At 48.7% G+C, this 22,334-nt stretch overlaps 1 protein-coding gene across 1 annotated transcript in view; it reads left to right on the top strand.

Annotated features, from left to right (window-relative positions):
* The window catches only part of col7a1l (collagen type VII alpha 1-like), a 435,910-nt gene that overhangs the window by 297,035 nt on the left and 116,541 nt on the right, over nucleotides 1-22,334 (top strand). Inside the window, exons 70-73 of the mRNA XM_072470919.1 lie at nucleotides 12,099-12,176; nucleotides 15,830-15,880; nucleotides 19,991-20,029; nucleotides 20,120-20,179. Coding sequence (XP_072327020.1) covers nucleotides 12,099-12,176; nucleotides 15,830-15,880; nucleotides 19,991-20,029; nucleotides 20,120-20,179 — 228 coding nt within the window. The remainder of the gene's footprint in view (nucleotides 1-12,098; nucleotides 12,177-15,829; nucleotides 15,881-19,990; nucleotides 20,030-20,119; nucleotides 20,180-22,334) is intronic.

Consider the following 22,334-nt stretch of genomic DNA (forward strand, 5'->3'; position numbering starts at 1 on the left):
TATCTTGTCTTTGTGCAGCGAATATTGGAAAATCAGGCTCCATTGGATGCACCTGGTTTTCCATCATTCACTTGCCTGTGAAATCCAGGTAAGACTTAGAAATATTTCCCCTTGAAGGTGCTTATGGAAGGAACTGGAACAAAAACACACAGTATTAGGGTCGGATTAAGTCCACACCTCCAACCTCAAAAGCCTCTTTATGTCCTCTGCTGGATTTATCACGTCTGCATCAACAACAGCTTGCAATTAAATGGCACTTTTAACATGGTAAAACCTTCCACACTGCTTCATTGGAGCATTTTCATACAGCATTTCACACTGACCCACATAAGGAGATATTAGGACAAGTAACCAAAAGCTTGGTCAAAGAGGTAGGGTTTAAGGCAATGGCGGGCTATCTGCGGCCCAGGGGGGCCACAGGCGGCCCATCAGGGTTCTGAGTGCGGCCCACGAGACATTTTGTTGACTTCTGCCCACACACACAGTTGCCACATTCTGTTGGTTTCCATCCACGTGGCTTTTTTCCACATGAAGCAAGGGCAAGTGAAGTGAGGCATGTGCTGATTGTTCACAACATTGACTGTGAAAGCCGTGCGCTCCCTCTGCATCCAATCAGCTTAATTTTTTTGTTTTTATCGCTTGGAAGTTGATGATAATTCTATTAATATGTGAATGATTGAGCATTTTGGATAGCTTGTTATGAAATATTCAGCGTGTATTAAATGTTTTCAATCTTGTTCAAGGACTATGGTTAGTGAACATGCCCAATTTCAATCTTGAGGTGAAGGAGGGTCACTCATGCGGCTCACTTACTAGCCTAGATTGCCCATCGCTGCTTTAAGGAGTATCTTAAGGGAGAAGAGCGACTTAGAGAGGTAGACCCGTTCAGGGAGGACATTTCAGGGGCAGGATTCTCTGTCCATCCACGCCGGTGGGATTCTCTGGTTCCGCTGCGGTGAATGGGAGATTTGACTGAGTGTCAAATTCTCCATTCTCACTTGCAGCGGTAGTGGGTATGGACTGGCAATGGAGAATCCTGGCCCAGATCTTTTAGTGCTGAGGCAGCAGAAGGCACGACCACCAATGTTTAGAGTGATAAAAATCATAGATGCGCAAGACGCGAGAAATGGAGGAGGGCAGAGATGGTGTTGGGCTGGAGGAGGCTACAGTGATAGAAATATACCTAAATATTACTTAGGGCTTTTTAATGGGAATAGACTTTCGGCCTAATCATAATAAACGGGTGCAAAATCTACACGTCACATTTCGCAACACCTATTTCAACTTTAAATGAATACTTCAAAAAAGGGTGTGTTGAATGATGTTAGTTTGGCATCTTGACAATTTATATTTTGTTGAACAATTATAAAAATTACAGAATGATTACATAAGAACATAAGAACTAGGAGCAGGAGTAGGCCATCTGGCCCCTCGAGCCTGCTCCACAATTCCATGAGATCATGGCTGATCTTTTGTGGACTCAGCTCCACTTTCCGGCCCGAACACCATAACCCTTAATCCCTTTATTCTTCAAAAAACTATCTATCTTTATCTTAAAAACATTTAATGAAGGAGCCTCTACTGCTTCACTGGGCAAGGAATTCCATAGATTCACAACCCTTTGGGTGAAGAAGTTCCTCCTAAACTCGGTCCTAAATCTACTTCCCCTTATTTTGAGGCTATGCCCCCTAGTTCTGCTTTCACCCGCCAGTGGAAACAACCTGCCCGCATCTATCCTATCTATTCCCTTCATAATCTTATATGTTTCTATAAGATCCCCCCTCATCCTTCTAAATTCCAACGAGTACAGTCCCAGTCTACTCAACCTCTCCTCGTAATCCAGCCCCTTCAGCTCTGGGATTAACCTAGTGAATCTCCTCTGCACACCCTCCAGTGCCAGTACGTCCTTTCTCAAGTAAGGAGACCAAAACTGAACACAATACTCCAGGTGTGGCCTCATTAACACCTTATACAATTGCAGCACAACCTCCCTAGTCTTAAACTCCATCCCTCTAGCAATGAAGGACAAAATTCCATTTGCCTTCTTAATCACCTGTTGCACCTGAAAACCAACTTTCTGCGACTCATGCACTAGCACACCCAGGTCTCTCTGCACAGCAGCATGTTTTAATATTTTATCATTTAAATAATAATCCTACAACACATAAGGAGACACATTTTGCCCATTGTGTCTATGCCAGCTCACTGCAAGAACAATTCAGCTTGTGCCTTTTTCCCTGCATTTTCCTTGTAGCCCTGCAAATTCTCCTCTTCAGATAATGATCCATTCTCTTTTGAAAAGCATCATTGAATCTGCCTCCACCACACGTGTAGGCGATGCATTCCAGACTTCAACCAACCACAGTGTAGGAAGGATTTTTCCTCAAAAGGCAGTTGTTGCTTTTGCCAATCACCTTAAATCAGTGTCCTGTAGTTCTTGATCTTTCACCAATAGCCATGATGTGGAGATACCTGAGGAAGGAGCAGTGCTCCGAAAGCTAGCGATTTGAAACAAACCTGTTGGACTTTAACCTGGTGATGTAAGACTTCTTACTTTCACCAATACGGAAGAGCGTCTACTCTGTCCAAGCTCCTCATGATTTTAAACACCATTATCGAACATCTTCTCAATCTACAGCTTGTCTGATCTTTCCACATGATTGAAGTTCAGCATCCTTGGAATCATCCTTATGAAAGTTCTATTCAACACCTTCACATCTTTCCTAAATTGTGGTGCCCAGAAGTGGTCACAATATTGCAGTTGAGGCTAAACCAATTGTTTTATACAATTATACAATTAAAAAGGAGTTACAACAAAAGTTCCCTTGGGGGGGGGTTTCTAGTACATTGGTAAATTTGGAAGTATAAGTTCTGAATCACCCATTGGATAGATGCATAAAACACAATGTCATGTGGTGCTGAAAAATAAACCTAAACATTGTACCTCACAATGGCAGTTCGTCAGGATTGTGGGGTGCAATTTGCTGTGGTCTTGGCCTCATGGGGCATATGCAGCACCCGAGTCATCCTTAATTTGGGTGCAATCTTAATTTTCTAGGTCAGGCAGACTAGGAGATCCCAGTTTCAATTTCTGCTCTCCACCTCAAGCAGAATGATTGTAATACTGCAGCTGGCCTCAGTACCACTGGAGATGGAGGAGCAAAAAGTAGCAAAAGCTCCTGTTTCTTGTCACTACCCATTGCCCCGTGCCCCCCCCCCCCCCCCCCCCCAATAAAGAATTAGCAGATATTAGTTGAGGATGGAATTGATGTGTTGGGTGTTCTGGATCACAAACAGGTCACCAACACTTGAAGTAGTGCAACACTATTTTATTAAAAGGTTAACTATTTAAACATACTTGAATTGTGGGTAAATACGATACCAGCTTTATCTAAAGACCTTAGCCTTATCCTAACCAGTTGATGCTCTCAGCACATGGTGAATGTCTGTGTTGCAGGTTGTGAGCTCTGTGCTCAGAGCTGGCTGCTACTCGAATCCGCGGGAACTCTGATGCCCCCTGTCTTTATAGTGCCTGTGCTCTCACTGGTGATTGGTTGCAGTGTTGTGTATGTTGATTGGTCCCACTGTGTGTCCATCAGTTTGTATCTGCACCATGATATACTGGTGTATATTATGACATCCCCCTTTTATATAAAAAAAATGTACCTGTGTGACAATAAATAGTGTATGGTGAATGTTCCTGACTACGTGTGTGCAAAATATTTACATGACTATGTACATAAATCTAAGCTATTTACATGGGAAGGTGCCTGGTGCAGAAAAACAGTGTGTCACAAGAATAATGAGATGAACACTATGTACAAACGGACTTCCGGGTGCGGCGATGACCAGCTAAGTCGCACGTTTCGGCACCTCCCGTTTTAACGGACTTTTGGGCTCTTATCGGGAGCCCCAACGGCAATTTTCGAAGGCTAAACCCACTGTGAGGCGACATAGAAGGGAGTCCCCCCGGATGTGAATGGACAGAAGAGATAATAGTGGCCAGATTGCGGAGGATCCTCTGGAGCAGCGGCAAAGAAGGGAAGTGAGAAGCAAGATGGCGGCGGAGGGAGGCCAGTTGGTTTGGGGCCTGGAACAGCAGGAGTTCCTCCGGCGATGTGTGGAGGAGCTCAAGAAGGAGGTGCTGGCGCCGATGCTGCAGGCGATTGAGGGGTTAAAGGAGGCGCAGAAGACCCAAGAGATGGAGCTCCGTGGAGTGAAGGCAAAAGCTGCCAAAAATGAGGACGAGATACTGGGCTTGGTGGTGAAGACGGAGACGCATGAGGCACTGCATAAGAGGTGTATGGAGAGACTAGAAGCCCTGGAAAATAGCTCGAGGAGGAAGAACTTAAGAATCTTGGGTCTTCCCGAAGGGGCAGAGGGAGCGGACGTTGGGGCGTATGTGAGCACGATGCTCCATAGCTTAATGGGCCCTGAGGCCCCGACGGGCCCCCTGGAAGTGGAGGGAGCGTATCGAGTCCTCGTGAGAAGACCAAAGGCAGGAGAAATACCTCGAGCAATAGTGGTGAGGTTCCACCGCTACAAGGACAGGGAGATGGTCCTGAGATGGGCGAAAAAGACACGGAGCAGCAGGTGGGAGAACGCGGTGATCCGCGTGTATCAGGATTGGAGTGCGGAGGTGGCGAGAAGGAGGGCAAATTTCAATCGGGCCAAGGCGGTGCTCCACAAGAGGAAAGTGAAGTTCGGAATGTTGCAGCCGGCAAGACTGTGGGTTACACACCAGGGTAAACACCACTACTTCGAGACGGCAGAAGAGGCGTGGACATTTATTGAAGAGGAGAAGTTGGACTAGATTGGAGAAAGAGTGTTTGAAATGAAGTAGTGAGGTGGTGGCAAGGGACTGTGAATCAGATGGGGGAAAATTCTCTTTCCCCTCGAAGGAGGGGGACACGAAGAAATGTGGGCGCCGGTGGGGAGGGGGAGGGAGAGAGGGAGCTGCGCCATCAGGGGCGGGGCCGAGAGGGAAGCGTGGGCTTTGTTCCTGCGCTATGGAAATTGTGGCGGGAAAAGGGGGCGCAGGAAGGAGGGGGCCTCACATAATGGGAGGCTAAGGATAAACGGGGGAAGCCGAGGTCAGCCAGAGTTTGCTGACTTCCGGAAGCAATATGGGGGGAGCAACTAAGCTAGAGAGGGATCTAGCGGGGGAGGGGGGGGGGTTAACTGGGTTGTTGCTGCTGCTAAGGGGAAGGGGGAGCTGTTACGGGATGGGATGGTCGGGACGGGAGGGCGCCGTCGGGGGGGATAAGGGAGTGCGTGGGAACCGGGTGAGGAGCTGGTCTAAAAAAGGGGATGGCTAGTCGACGAGGGGGGGTAAAGAGCCCCCCAACCCGGTTGACCACGTGGAACGTGAGAGGGTTGAATGGGCCGATTAAGAGGGCAAGGGTACTTGCGCACCTAAAGAAGCTAAAGGCAGACGTGGTCATGCTTCAGGAGACTCACCTGAAACTGGCGGATCAGGTCAGATTAAGAAAAGGATGGGTGGGACAGGTATTCCACTCGGGCTTGGATGCGAAAAATAGAGGGGTGGCAATACTGGTGGGGAAACGGGTATTGTTTGAGGCGAAGACCATAGTGGCGGACAGTGGGGGTAGATACGTGATGGTGAGTGGCAGATTGCAAGATGAGGCGGTGGTGCTGGTGAATGTATATGCCCCGAACTGGGATGACGCAAACTTTATGAAGCGTATGTTGGGGCACATCCCGGACCTGGAGATGGGAAAGTTGGTAATGGCGGGGGGGGGGGACTTCAACACGGTGCTGGACCCAGGGCTGGACCGGTCCAGATCCAGGACCGGGAGGAGGACTGCAGCGGCCAAGGTGCTTAAGGGCTTTATGGAGCAGATGGGAGGAGTGGATCCCTGGAGATTTACTAGGCCAAGGAGTAAAGCGTTTTCCTTCTTCTCCCATGTCCACAAAGTATACTCCCGGATAGACTTCTTTGTCCTGGGAAGGGCGCTGATCCCGAAGGTGGCAGGAACGGAGTATTCGGCTATAGCCATTTCAGATCATGCCCCACATTGGGTAGATCTGGAAGTAGGAGAGGAAAAGGAACAGCGCCCACTCTGGAGATTAGATATGGGACTGTTGGCGGACGAGGGGGTATGTGTAAGGGTGAGGGGATGTATTGAAAGGTACCTAGAGATTAATGATGATGGAGAGGTCCAGGTGGGAGTGGTCTGGGAGGTGCTGAAGGCGGTGGTTAGAGGGGAATTGATCTCCATAAGGGCCCATAAGGGGAAACAAGAGGGTAAAGAAAGTGAGAGATTGTTGAGGGAGATTTTGAGGGTGGATAGGCAATATGCGGAGGCTCCAGATGAAGGGCTACAGGGAAAGACGGAGATTGCACACGGACTTTGACTTGTTGACCACGGGTAAGGCGGAGGCACAATGGAGGAAGGCACAGGGAGTGCAGTATGAATATGGAGAGAAGGCGAGCCGGCTGCTGGCCCAACAACTTAGGAAGAGGGGGGCGGCGAGAGAGATCAGAGGTGTTAGGGACGAGGAGGGAAAGATGGAACGGGGAGCCGAGAGGGTGAATGGGGTGTTTAAGGTATTTTACGAGAGGCTATATAAGGCTCAACCCCCGGAAGGGAAAGAGGGAATGATGCGTTTCCTAGACCAGCTGGAGTTCCCGAAGGTGGAGGAACAGGAGATGACAGGACTGGGAGCGCAGATTGAGGTGGAGGAGGTGGTAAAAGGAATTAGGAACATGCAGGCAGGGAAGGCCCCGGGACCGGATGGGTTCCCGGTGGAGTTCTATAGGAAATACGTGGACCTGCTGGCCCCACTTCTGACGAGAACTTTTAATGAGGCTAGGGAAAGGGGGACACTACCTCCGACGATGTCGGAGGCAACGATATCGCTGATCCTGAAAAGAGACAAAGACCCGCTGCAGTGCGGGTCATACAGGCCTATTTCCCTCTTGAACGTAGATGCCAAGCTTTTGGCCAAGGTGATGGCGACGAGGATAGAGGACTGTGTCCCGGGCTGGTGCATGATGATCAAACGGGGTTTGTTAAAGGGAGGCAATTGAGTGCTAATATACGGAGGCTGCTGGGGGTGATGATGATGCCCCCACCGGAGGGGGAGGCGGAGATAGTGGTGGCGATGGATGCAGAGAAAGCATTTGATAGAGTGGAGTGGGACTACCTGTGGGAAGTACTGAGGAGATTTGGATTTGGAGAGGGGTTCATTAGATGGGTTCAGCTCCTGTACAGGGCCTCGGTGGCAAGTGTGATTACAAATAGGCAACGATCTGACCACTTCCGACTCTCGAGGGGTACAAGACAGGGATGTCCCCTGTCCCCGTTACTGTTTGCGTTGGCAATTGAGCCACTGGCCATAGCGCTGAGGGGCTCTAGGAAGTGGAGGGGGGTACTTAGAGGAGGAGAAGAGCATCGGGTGTCATTATACGCGGATGATTTGTTGTTGTATGTCGCGGACCCAGTGGAGGGGATGCCTGAGATAATGCAGACACTCAGGGAGTTTGGGGAATTTTCAGGATATAAATTGAATATGGGGAAGAGTGAACTGTTTGTGATGCACCCCGGGGAACAGGGCAGGGGAATAGATGATTTACCGTTGAGGAGGGTAACAAGGGATTTCCGGTATTTAGGGATCCAGGTGGCCAGGAACTGGGGAACCTTGCATAAGCTTAACTTAGCACGACTGGTAGAGCAGATGGAAGAGGACTTTAGGAGGTGGGACATGGCGCCCCTGTCATTGGCGGGCAGGGTGCAGGCGGTTAAAATGGTGGTCCTTCCGAGCTTTCTTTTTGTGTTCCAGTGCCTCCCTGTACTGATTACAAAGGCCTTTTTTAAGAAGGTGGACAAGAGTATTATGAGCTTTGTGTGGGCTGGAAAGACCCAAAGAGTAAAGAGGGGGTTCCTGCAGCGCAGTAGGGACAGAGGGGGACTGGCACAGCCGAGTCTAAGTGATTATTATTGGGCCGCCAACGTGTCAATGATATATAAGTGGATGAGGGAAGGGGAAGGAGCGGCGTGGAAAAGACTGGAGATGGCGTCCTGTAGGGGAACTAGCCTAAAAGCACTGGCGACGGCGCCTTTACCGTTCTCCCCGAAAAAATACCCCACAAACCCAGTGGTGGTGGCAACTCTGAAAATTTGCGGGCAGTGGAGACGACATAAGGGAGTGACGGGTGCCTCAGTGTGGTCCCCGATAAGGAACAACCATGGGTTCGTCCCGGGAAAGATAGATGGGGGATTTAAATCTTGGCAGCGAGCAGGAATTGCAAAATTGAAGGACTTGTTCTTAGATGGGACGTTCGCGAGTCTGGGAGCACTGACAGAAAAATATGGGTTGCTACCTGGGAATGCATTTCGCTATATGCAAGTGAGGGCATTTGTGAGGCAACAGGTGAGGGAATTTCTGCAGCTCCCGGCGCAAGAGATCCAAGACAGAGTGATTTTGGGGGCATGGGTGGGTGATGGTAGGGTGTCAGATATATATAGGGAAATGAGAGACGAGGGGGAGACGATGGTCGAGGAGCTGAAGGGAAAATTGGAGGAAGAGCTGGGGGAAGAGATTGAGGAGGGGCTGTGGGCAGATGCCCTAAGTAGGGTAAACTCTTCGTCCTCGTGTGCCAGGCTCAGCCTGATACAATTCAAGGTTCTACACAGGGCGCATATGACTGGAGCAAGGCTGAGTAGATTTTTTGGAGTGGAGGATAGGTGCGGGAGATGCGCGGGAAGCCCGGCGAACCACACCCACATGTTTTGGTCATGTCCGGTATTGCATGGGTTCTGGGTGGGTGTGGCAAAAGTGATTTCAAAGGTGGTGGGGGTCCGGGTCGAACCAGGCTGGGGGTTGGCTATATTTGGGGTTGCAGATGAGCCGGGAGTGCAGGAGGCGAGAGAGGCCGATGTTTTGGCCTTTGCGGGGGGGGGGGGGGGGGGGGGGGGAGGACTCATTTGGGTCCTCAGGGGTTTTATGTGTGTGTTTATATATTAGTTATTTATATTTGATTTCACAAAGTTACTATTTTAGTTACTATTTCTGTTGTTTCTTATTTTGTTGTTGGCAGTTGCCGTTAGTTAGCATATTATTTATTTAAAAAACGATCAATGTATATATTATTACAAAGTTGTAAAATGGGAAAATTTTGTTTTTGTTTGATCGAAAAACTTTAATAAAATATATATTTTTAAAAAACACTATGTACAAACCACTTGAACGATTAAACGGAAGAACAGAACAGACCAGAGAGTCCATTAGTCCACAAAGTTCACAAATTATGTCTCTGAGGTGGGCGACGAATTCTGGTTGACCGTCAGGGTGGCACACCACTCATCGTCTGGATCGATGCTGTATACCGACAGTGGCTGGTGTCTTTGCTTCGGGGACAGCCTGTTTTTCGTTACGACATTGACTCGAAAAGGCGCCTTCGGGTCCTCGGTGTCACTGCTGTGTGGGAGGTCCGAATCGGACTCGGGTTGAATTGCCCGGACATTCCTGCGAGGCTGACTGAAGCGATATGAGTTGGAAGGCTGAGCTGCTCGACAGTAGGCAACATAGTGGCCCAAGTCTTCCACATCGTAGGCATTGTCGAGATTTTGCGGGGCATTGCCGCTTTAAATGGGTGGAGCCACAGTTGCCGCACGTTGTGACGTCAGCACGTTCGCTGCGCCACCGCTCATGCGCAGTGTGGTCGTGCGTGGTGCACGCCTGCGCATTACGTTCCTCAACGTCGCCGTCCCCGCGTTTGGTGCGTACAAGCGCGGGAGTCCACGAAAAGCACACAAAATGGCCGCCCTCATCCAGGCTGAAGCCCTGGAGGTGCTCAATCACTTGGACCCGTTTCAGCCGCTTGCATATGGGAATACCGACTTGTGGCGTTTTCATGTAAGACACAGGTCTCGATGGCGGTCGCTAGGGTGAGTTGCTTTACTTCGAGGAGCTGCTGACGTAGGGGGCCCGACTGAACACCGAAAACGATCTGGTCGCGTATCATGGAGTCGGAGATGGGCCCGTAGCTGCAAGATTGCGCAAGGATGCGGAGGTGCGTTAGAAAGGATTGGAAAAGTTCATCCTTACCCTCCAAACGCTGCTGGAACACGTAGCCTTCGAAACTTTCATTCACCTCTACGCTGCAGTGAGTGTCAAATTTGAGGAGAACCGTCTTGAACTTCGTCTTGTCTTCGTCATCTACAAAGGTGAGAGAGTTGAAAATGTGGATGGCATGGTCCCCAGCCGTGGAGAGGAGAAGAGCAATCTTTCTGGTGTCCAAGGCACCCTCCCTGTCCGTGGCTTTGAGGTAGAGCTGGAAGCGCTGTTTGAAAATCTTCCAGTTGGCCCCGAGGTTGCCGGCGATGCGGAGCGGCAGCGGGCTGATGTTTTCCATGTTGCAGGATGACGGAATGCTGGCGGAAGGCAGATCACTTGCAGGTAGGTCTAAGAAGAGTTAGTACGCAACCAGTCCTCTCGAACTTTCCAATAAATATCATCCCCAATTTCTTTCTCACTATTTAGGAGTCTGAAATGTGCTCCTAACATAGCATCAAATTCATTATTTGTTTTACCTTAATACATTTCCTCGAGTTTCGTTCCAATGGCTGTAATTGTATCCTTGATGAATAATTCTTCCCATGTTACTTCTCAATCTTTGAGAATATTTTAGTCTGGAATAGTTAGCTGCCAGTCTGTCCAAGCTAAGTGTCCTTCCATTACAAGTAGTGCCTCTGGTTCCTTGACTCCAAGCTGCTGTACAATCACATCTAAAAAACCTCAACTATTGGCCTCTCATGCACCTCAATTTCCTTTGCTCGTGCATGTCTTTTACAGCACCATGCCTTAAGTTTCCTATTCTTAAACTACTTTGCCCTATCCCCACATTGGCCGGAATTCTCTGGCCATTCGCTTGTGGCAGGATTCGCTACTCCTGCCGCTTGTCAATGGGATTTCCCATTGAAGCCACCCACATCGCTGGGAAACCTGTGGACAAGGGTCCGCTGCTGGCTGGGACAGTGAATCGTAACGACCGGAGAATTCCAGCCTAATTAGTTGTATTTGTTCTCCCCATTCTCCCACATGTCAAACCTCTTGAACCACCCCGTAGCCTCTCGATATCACATAGCTTCCCAGGCTGAGAATGTGGTCCAGACGGCCACAAGGAGGTACGCATACTTGCCTCTCTACTTCTTTTCTCCTTCGTTATGGAAAGGTACCTGGAAGATGAGGCAATCAATACATTCCTACACTGGCAGAGGAGTAAACCCTCACCTCACCGGTTCACACAGCAGAGTGTTGGAGTTCCAATGAGCTGGGCCATTAAACTGCACTTGTATCATTTCCTCTTTCACCCCTATGTTGATTTGGAGCAACAGATTGCTCTCAAGGAACTGGGGCTGATGGAATGAGTTGAGGCACATTTTTAACAAATGATAAATACAGAACTTTTTTTCATCGAAACTCTTGATTGTGTCACACTGACATTTTGTTGGGCAGCACGGTAGCATAGTGGTTAGCACTGTTGCTTCACAGTGGCTCACTGACTGTGCGGACACTGCACGTTCTCCCTGCGTCTGCGTGGGGTTTCCTCCGGATGCTCCGTTTTCCTCCCGCAAGTCCCTAAAGACGTGCTTATTAGGTAAACTGGACATTCTGAATTCTCCGAGTGTACCCGAACATGCGCCAGAGTGTGGCGACTAGGGGCTTTTCACAGTAACTTCACTGCAGTGTTAATCTAAGCCGACTTGTGACACGAATAAAGATTATTATTATTAGAAATTATACCCAGAGTAGCATGCTGTATTTGCATTTTGCATTCTATTCTGCGCATTCACTGGTTTTATCCCATTCTCTAATTAGACAAACAAAGTATGTTGATTACAACAACAAAACGCAACAATTTAACAATGCATCTTTAACATAGTAAAATAGAAGGTTGTAATGTGCACCCGGAGGCAGGTAGATAGCCAGAGACATAGCAAGACTATTGCAATGACTGCAGGGCATTCGTTAAAGCAGTAATGGGTGCATCAAAAGAGCCAAACGTGCTCAGCATGACAATTACCTTTTGCGATTATTTTTTTCTCACAGTATCTCGTCTTTTCAAACAGGTAGAGCAAAATCCAAAAGAGAGTTCGGGAAAGATTTTAGTGAGGGTACGAAGGATGGATTCATGGAAGGAAGACCAGGTAAGTCAATCTGTGTTCTCATCATATTTCATTTTCATGTTTGCCTGTTGGCTCTTACCCTGGTTTGGATGGTAGAATTGAGAGTTTTATACAAGAAATCACAAAAATGATTGCAGGCTAAAAATTCTGCTCCTGCATGTAATTATGTGTCCCATGCACCTCCTAAACCATGGGGGCGTTTTTCCGGCAGTGTTGTGCCCAGCGCGAATTCCACTATGCCGGGAGAGTTGCGGGAGAGCCCAAAATGGGATTTGCGCTGTGCACAAAACAGTTTCCGATGCTCCCAGCCCGTTCCAGCTGGCATAATCAGGATCTCGCCCAGAAAACGGGAGAAACTGATCATAGCCCATTTTGCATTCATTTTAATCTCACTCGTGACAAAAGCTTTCAAAAAGGAATTGAATGCGACAGCAGGGTGGCGCAGTGGGTTAGTCCCTTTTGGCTCACGGCGCCGAGGTCCCAGGTTCGATCCCGGCTCTGGGTCACTGTCCGTGTTGAATTTGCACATTCTCCCCGTGTTCGCGTGGGCTTCGCCCCCACAGCCCAAAGATGTGCAGGCTAGGTGGATTGGCCACACTAAATTGACCCTTAATTGGAAAAAATGAATTGGGTACTCTAAATTTAAAAAAAAAGAAGGAATTGAATAACCATTCGAAGGTAAAAAGAATTGCAGGGCTCATGAGAAAAGGTAGGGCTGTGGGATTAACTGGATAATTGTTTCAAAGAGCTGATGCTGGCACAATGGGCAGAGTGACCCCCTCTGTGTGTCTAATATTCTGCACAATAAATGTAGTCATGAAGAACCACAAAGATTATTACAATGAAACAAATTATATATGGCAGCATTCTCCGGTCCCCAGCCACAGGTTTCGCTGGTGCGGGATTCTCTCTTCCCGCTACTTGTAAATGGGATTTCCCATTGAAGCCATCCCACGCTGCCGGGAAACCCATGGGCAGGGGTGCGCTACCGGAAGGAATAGAGAATCCCAAAAGCCGGAAAATTTGGGATGTTGGGAATAATGGCAGACGTTCAGATCTTTGCCGCTATTGCGCATTGGGCCCCAACAGAAGTCCCATCATGTGTCAATCTCGGGCATTTATGTGAAAACCTCAACCTTCCAGAGTCAGAGATACGCCACCCAAACCTCTCTGTGGATTCCTCTGACACTGTAATGCTTTTCATCGAGAGATTTGTGTGCTATTTAACGGAACAGAACAAAGTACTGATTTGGAGGGGTTTAGTTGGGTGTTTCTTGACGCCTGCAGCACTGAGAAAGTCCCTGTTATTTAACGATACTTTGCCCGTTTTGGCCTCGGCAGGGAATGCTCTTTCATCTAAACTCTTACATCACTTTGTGCACTCGCGAGCTGAATATACAGGAAGAGTATTCACCACCCTAATCTTTCGAGCCCCCTCAGCCACCCCACCACGGTTTCCGGACCCCTTCCGCCCAACATTGCAGACAACTTACCTCTTCCGGGGTCCTCGAAACCCCCCTCACACCACCTCTTGAGGGGAAGGTAGCCTGGGCCTGATTCCTGGCATGGGCATTCTGGTACCTGGGCACCTTGGCACTGCCAGCCTGGCAATGCCCCTGCCGACCATGCAGTGCCACCTGGGCACCTTGGCATTGCCAGGGTGGCACTATCAGGGTGCCTGGGTGGAAGTGCCGTGGTACCCAGGTGCCAGCATGAGAGCCAGGGTATCACCCTGCCCAGAGCTCAACCACCTGGGGGTCTCCAGTGGTCTGGGAGACCACCCCCCCCAGGTGCCAGAATGGAATAGTGTAGATGGGCTTTAGATTGGTTTCACAAGTCGGCGCAACATTGAGGGTCGAAGGGCCTGTACTGCGCTGTAATGTTCAAATGTTTTATGTTCTAATAACACCGACTTTGCGTTTGAATGGACCAATGTTAATCAGCCTTCTGGCGAGGTCTCCCAAGTGAGGCCGTTAGCTCCCAAGCAGCAGAGGAATATGGCACAGACATATGAAATAAGCCTAATGACTCACTTAAACATGCTAATCTAGATCTTTCCCAGGGAGGGCAAGATCCAGATCACAATGTCTTGAGAGATTCCGTTAAATCTCGTAGACGTTTTGAGCCTCTTGCGAGATTCAACGGTCTCCTGGCGTCACCTAGTCGGGCGCGACAAAACCGTTAAATTGCCCTCTTTACCTAGATGCCCTAAACTTACCCAGAAATTTACACCAGGATGAAAAGAACTTTTAATCACAGGTGTGGAAGGTGGTTGAAAGTGATTTACAGCAGAAGCTGAACCAGAAATGAGTTTTCTTGAATAAAGGGTGAAATTCAACTAAAACATTTCTAAGAGCGCAATTCTCTGGCCCATTAAGCTCGAGCAAGAGGACAACGTGGCCGGAGAATCTTGGGAGAGCCATCATGCGGGCTTCTGGCAGCCTCTGCACCTCGTGGAATTCACCTGTCCCGCGAGGCATCGGATTCGGAACTGCGCCCAAAAGGGGCAGGACCAAATGACGCTCGCTGAAGTAGGTCGGAAACCGACGTAAGGCTTCCCTACCCGGGATTCACTGACCTCCCGAGGGAGGCTGCAGCCTGGCGCCGATCAGTGCTGGCCCACAAGAATGTGGAACGGCACCTGGGGGTCACCCAGGCCATGCGTGGCCTCTGGGTGGTCAGGGTAAGTGATAAACGGGCCCCTGGCTCTCCCCCTGGAACATGGGCACTTGGCAATGCCCAGCTGGCACTGCCAAGGTGCCTGGGTGGCACTGCCAATCTGGCTAGAGCACTGCCTGCATGCCAGTGCAAGGGTGCCTGGGTGCCAGGGTGGCACTGCCAAGGGTCATGGCCTGAGGGGGGCCATGTACATGAAAAGAGGGTGGGGGGGATTTTTAAGGACGGGTATGAGCAGGGCATGTAAGTAGAGGCCTCTGGGTGGTTGGGGGTTGACGGGTGGGGGTCCTGGAAGGGAGGGGGTTCTGGAAGAGGGCTTGGGGGGGGGGCCTGAAGAGGGAGCCCCATCAGGGGCCCCATTGCAGGGCGTACTCACCTGGGGGATGGGGATATGGAGTAGAGCCCATGTGTGTGGGGGATGACATTTCCCTAGGTGGGGATGCAAACTCACTTAGAGATCAGGGCGCCCTTTCAACATTGCTCAATCTCTGAGTTCAGCTCTGCCGGTGAGTTCGCCACCATTATTCAATGACACTTCGTTACTTTTTTGGACCCTGGGGAGTTTCTCAATGGTTTAGCCCACACTTAACACTGGGAGCTAAACTCCGAGATCGGGCCGCCATTTTGAAAGGGTGCCCGATCTCTAAGTGAGCTTCTGGGTTCCCCAAACCCTCCACACATGGGCAATATCATTCCCCCCACACATGGGCAATACCTAATGGCTCAATTAAATATGACATCTCGTGAGGTTTGGTTGAATGCCGTGAGCAGAACCTTGTATGAGGCCTCCCGCAAGATTCAACAGTCTCGTTGTGTCACTAAGTCGGGCATGTCAAGGCCGATTAATCTCACCCAAAATGCATCTAATAGCAAACTTATTGAACAATCCCCAACCTCTCCCTTCAACACCCTCGCCCAACAATGACCCTCCCAGCCATCCCTCTCAGGTTTTTATCTGAAGCTTGTAATATTTATAGGTTAACAATTCTATGTTGCAGATGCGTCTACCGGGAGCTGCAGGAATGAGAGAAGTAAAGAAGAGATTGGGGGTAAGAAATGGTCTTTTGTTAACAGCAAAGGTACTGCATGTAATTCATCCTGGTTTATCCTGGGGCTGGTTTAGCACACTGGGCTAAATCGCTGGCTTTGAAAGCAGACCAAGGGAGGCCAGCAGCACAGTTCAATTCCCGTACCAGCCTCCCCGAACAGGCGCTGGAATGTGGCGACGAGGGGCTTTTCACAGTAACTTCATTGAAGCCTACTTGTGACAATAAGCAATTTTCATTTCATTTTTCATCCATAATTAACCAGCAACTGAGAAAATCACATTCTTGAATTTCAAAACCAAGCTGCAACAAAATGGCTTTTGTAACAACCATGAGCAAGGTTTATTTTATAGATATGACTTTGCCAGCCTTCCATCCATCCTCCGGCTCCTCCTGCGAGTCATAGATCATAAAATCTACAGTTCAGGAGGCCATTCAGCTCATCGAGTCTGCACTGGCCCTTGGAAAGAGCACCCCACTTAAGCCCACGCCTGCACCCCATCCCTGTAACCCCACCAACCTTTTTGGACACTAAGGGCAATTTTGCATGGCCAATCTACCTAACCCACACATCTTTGGACTGTGGGAGGAAACCGGAGCACCCGGAGGAAACCCACGCAGACACGGGGAGGACGTGCAGTCTCTGCACAGACAGTGACCCTGCTGGGAATCGAACCTGGGACCCTGGAGCTGTGAAGCAACAGTGCTAACCACTGTTGTCGCACATGAGTTGAACATTCAGGGAATGGTACCCCTTCCAGTTAATGAAGGGCACTCGCTGATGCCCGGAGTGCGCAAGGAGACATGCGTGGAGTTGGGCCATCCGGTTGATGGCGGAGATTCCTGCAGGTCGGGCATTTTGGTGGGCCTGGTCCAGCTCAATGTTGATAAAGTCTGATGCCCGGGCATACAGGGCATCCATAACCTCATTGATGCACTTGTGGGCTGTAGCTTGGAAAATGTTGCACAAGTCCCCACTCGAGCCCTGGAATGAACCAGTTGTGTAGAAGTTCAAGGCTGCAGTGACATCATGGCCACCGTGAGCAGGTGTCCTCCTCATCCATGGGGTGCTAGGTCCACAAGGACGTGGCACAGGTCTCGCATTATCTCTTTGTTGAGACGGAGTCTCCTGTGGCACATGCTGTCTGTCATCTCCTCGAAAGACCAACGATGCCTATAGATCTTGGGCTGTCACTGGCATCCCCCTCTTAGTTCCTCCTTGGCTTGATGGACCGTAGGGTCTTCAGGGAGTGCAGCGGTCCCCTGCATATGGGGTGCTGCCTCCAGTCTGTGTTGTCGCTGCTCTCCAGCATTTGCCTGCCAACGGCTGCCACCAGCAGCGCGAGGGAAGTCTCTGTGTAACCGACATAACCAGCCATAACCAGCCGTATTGTCATATCTGTAACCGACATAACCAGCCGTATTGTCATATCTGTAACCGACATGACCAGCCATAACCAGCCATATTGTCATATCTGTAACCGACATAACCAGCCATAACTAGCCATATTGTCATATCTGTAACTGACATAACCAGCCTTAACCAGCCGTATTGTCATATCTGTAACTGACATAACCAGCCATAACCAGCCATATTGTCATATCTGTAACCGACATAACCAGCCATAACCAGCCATATTGTCATATCTGTAACTGACATAACCAGCCGTATTGTCATATCTGTAACCGACATAACCAGCCATAACCAACCATATTGTCATATCTGTAACCGACATAACCAGCCATAACCAGCCATATTGTCATATCTGTAACTGACATAACCAGCCGTATTGTCATATCTGTAACTGACATAACCAGCCATAACCAGCCATATTGTCATATCTGTAACCGACATAACCAGCCATAACCAGCCATATTGTCATATCTGTAACTGACATAACCAGCCGTATTGTCATATCTGTAACCGACATAACCAGCCATAACCAACCATATTGTCATATCTGTAACCGACATAACCAGCCATAACCAGCCGTATTGTCATATCTGTAACTGACATAATGAGCCATAACCAGCCATACTGTCATATCTGTAACCGACATACCCAGCCATAACCAGCCATATTGTCATATCTGTAACCGACATAACCAGCCATAACCAGCCGTATTGTCATATCTGTAACCGACATAACCAGCCATAACCAACCATATTGTCATATCTGTAACCGACATAACCAGTCATATTGTCATATCTGGAACTGACATAATCAGCCATAACCAGCGGTATTGTCATATCTGTAACCGACATAACCAGCCATAACCAGCCATATTGTCATATCTGTAACCGACATAACCAGCCATAACCAGCCGTATTGTCATATCTGTAACCGACATACCCAGCCATATTGTCATATCTGTAACTGACATAATGAGCCATAACCAGCCATATTGTCATATCTGTAACCGACATACCCAGCCATAACCAGCCATATTGTCATATCTGTAACCGACATAACCAGCCATAACCAGCCGTATTGTCATATCTGTAACCGACATAACCAGCCATATTGTCATATCTGTAACTGACATAATCAGCCATAGCCAGCGGTATTGTCATATCTGTAACTGACATAACCAGCCATAACCAGCCATATTGTCATATCTGTAACCAACATAACCAGCCGTATTGTCATATCTGTAACCAACATAACCAGCCGTATTGTCATATCTGTAACCGACATAACCAGCCATAACGAGCTGTATTGTCATATCTGTAACTGACATAACAAGCCATAACCAGCCGTATTGTCATATCTGTAACTGACATAACCAGCCGTATTGTCATATCTGTAACTGACATAACCAGCCGTATTGTCATATCTGTAACTGACATAACCAGCCGTATTGTCATATCTGTAACTGACATAACCAGCCGTATTGTCATATCTGTAACTGACATAACCAGCCATAACGAGCTGTATTGTCATATCTGTAACTGACATAACAAGCCATAACCAGCCGTATTGTCATATCTGTAAGCAATTGGAGAAGGAGAGAGACCGAAAATCAGTTAAGGTTTACACCCTGGGATTCATAAATCACCCAAGCCTCTGCCACTCTTGCGTGTCACGCCTTCTCTCAGAGTGCTATCCACCGAGCCCGTTGTGCTGGAAAATCTCTGCACACCCACCCCAGCCACAGCTGTGCAGACCCTCCCACACGGCCCAATGTCACTGGAACCAAATTCTGGCATCCACATATTCCACTGCCATTCAAGTAGCAGTTGAATATCCTTGACGTGTGTTTAACCCGCGGTGACGTGCCAGTTACATACAGCACTCACCACACCAACAACAAAAGCATCGGCAATCTGCAAAAGCATTTCTTCAACGGCATCACCAGGTGGCCCATTTGGAATAATGTCACGCACCAGGTTCCACAGCGTTTTCTTGTTTCAAACCGGATTGCCTTCTGGGCTCATACGCCTCCCTGAGCCCGGTGTTCCAGGACCCAGATATCTTAGAAAAAATTGTTCTTCTTTCGGGCGACAGAAAAGGAAGGAAACAGCAACAGCAGTGTCCAGGCACCTGCAACCACCAGCAGGAGCAAACAACAAACACAAGCAGCGTTTGGTAGGACAGACAGGCTATAGCTATGGTTGTCCCTGTTATTGGTATCCACAATATTTATAGATGGCTTGAAGGCCTTACAAACGAAAAGCCCATACCTCCCTGGTCCAGGAGCGACCCCTGACCTGGACCGCTTCAGCCCCCCCAACCAAGCCCAACCTCCCGTTACATTCGATTTCAATCTCGCTAATGAGATGGAAATCAATGCAAATGAGAATCAATAATATGCTCGCCATATTATTGGATCTCGCGAGATCCAGAACTCGCCACCCGGAGTGGGACGATTAGATGGCAAATTGGTTCGCGTCTGGCGCGAATCTCGATTTTGGCCTTTCCCACTATTTACCCCCCTCGCCCAGATACGTGCGGGGTGCAATGCGGTGGTTACTTCGCGCCCATGTTATTGCTCTTCACATTATTTGTGAGTGGACAATTTATATAAAATTGCATTATATTCTGAGGTGACTATACAATTAAGTATTATTGAATATCATAAAATAGATTTATTTTGTTAATTCTTTCCTCAGGAGTCTCATCTCAATATCAGAAAGTTGAAAAGAGAGAAGGTAAATTGCTTCCACTGAAAGAAAATGTACTCAATCATATCTCAGGTGTATTTGTTTACCTGAACTGTGGATCCTTGTTTCATTTATCAGGATAAGGTAATGAAGATTGCTGCTCCTGCACTGGAATTGTCGTCGCAGAAAGGTCATAAGGTAATAATTTTATCATTCAAAATTCCGTTACCCGATCCAATCAGAATCGTCTTCACCTATTAGACATTCACAGTTACCTGGAGCTGAGTGGGAAGAATCCTGATCCTGAGGTGACAATTCCACACACCTGAGGTTTCAACAGTGAGCCAGGCTTGCTGCCCAAACGACAACATTATGTTGCTATAATAAAATAAGCAAAATACTGCGGATTCTGGAATCTGAAGCAGGAACCGAGGAAGCTGGGAGAACTCTTCACCTCCGCCAAAATCTATCAGGAAAGATACAGAGTTAACGCCTGGAGTGTGGACCCTTCGTCAGACTGGATGGGAGGGAGAATGTAGAAAATGAAACATAGAGTAGAAACTTTAAGAACAAAGAACAGATGGCCTGGTGCGTGAGGGGGAGGGATGCTTTGCATTGTGACAATACATATGCGGAATACTTTTTAAAAAGAGAAGAAAAGGTGGGTTTGAAGATGGGGGGAGAAAGGTCAAAATCTAACATTGCCGAACCCAACGTTCAGTCCCGAGGGATGCAACATGCCCACCCAGAAGATGAGGTGCAGTTCCTCCAGCTTGTGTTGGGCTTCACTGGAGCATTTCAGCAGGCCAAGAGAGCACGTGCGGACATGAGAGCGAGGTGCTGAGTTAAAATGGCAAGTGACGGTAAGGTTGGGGTCATGTTTACGGACTGAGTGAAGGTGTTCCGCATAGCGGTCACCCAGACTGCGTTAAGTCTCCCCAGTGTAGAGGAGTCCACATTGGGAGCAGCGAATACAGTAGACCACATTGAAGGAGGTACAAGTGAAACACTGCTTAACCTGAAAGGAGTGTTTGGACCTTAAGCACTGAGAGGGTAAAGGAGCAGGTGTTGCACCTTCTGTGATTGCTTGGAAAAATGCCCTGAGTAGGGGATGGGGAGTTGGGGATGTTCCTTTTAATTCAGAGGCTGGTGGGGTGAAAATAGAGGACAAGAGAGACCCTATCATGGTTCTGGGAGAGAGGGAAACTAGTGAGGGCAGAGGTCCAGCAAATGGGTTGAACCCGGTTGAGTGCCCTGTTAGCCACAGGTGGGTCGAACCTCGGTTAGGGATAAATGTAGACATGTCAGAAGGACCAGTTTTGAAGGTGACATCGACAGAACACATGCGACGGAGGTGGAGAAACCGGGAGAATGGGATCGAGTCCTTACAGGGAGCAGGGTGTGAGGAGCTCTAGTCAAGGTAGCTGTGGGAGTCGGTGGGTTTGCAATGAATATTGGTGGTCAGTCTATCACCAGAAATGGAGACAAAAAGGTCAAGGAGGGGAAGTTAAATGTGGGAGATGGACCATGTGAAGATGAGAGAGGGGTGGAAATTGGAAGCAAAACTGATTAATTTGTCCAGGTCCAGATGAGAGCACGAAGTGGCACCGATACAGTCATCAATGTTTTATGCAGATCTGCTTGGTTCAGGTATCAGACTACTGTGTCTGCAACAGAGATTGACTCCGTTTTCTCATTATCAGGCATGCTATCTTGGTGCCTATTTGACTCTTAAGCCATTCATCTTACTACCCCACCCCATCTCACCCCAATCCTCCCAACGAGGACAGTCAACAGTTGTTTACACATTCACCCGAACATTCATAATTCATGCCAGAACTTCCGAGCTCCAGCACATTTTAGCTGTGTTGGGGGGGGGTACCCCAAAGATGCACAGGAGAACCACCACCCACACCCCCCAACCTCCGCCAGAAATTGCTAGGTAAAGTTTGCATGGAAATCGGCCAGAAAGTTCAACCTTCCAATTTCCCTCCAATAAATCCATTCGATTGTATGATATAAATAACAAATTTCAGTTGGTCCGAACTGTCTTACCAGAGTAGTTACCCAGGATAAGTAGAACAATTAAAACCATTCCTAACTCCTGGGAAACTATAGTACTGTTCCCTACCCAACCCCCCACGGATCTCCCCACACCCCCGACATCCTCATAGGCCTTATGACCAGCATGACACCCAATGACCACTCACGCACTGACCAACCCTCCTGACCACCTACCCCCCTACTGACCACACAACCCCTCACACCCTCACTGGCCACCTGCCACCTGATCCTTGTCCCCCACTAACCATTGACCACATGGCTGCCACACCCGCACTGAGTGCACAACCCC

Source organism: Scyliorhinus torazame, chromosome 13 (assembly GCF_047496885.1).
Source record: "Scyliorhinus torazame isolate Kashiwa2021f chromosome 13, sScyTor2.1, whole genome shotgun sequence".
NCBI lineage: Eukaryota > Metazoa > Chordata > Chondrichthyes > Carcharhiniformes > Scyliorhinidae > Scyliorhinus > Scyliorhinus torazame.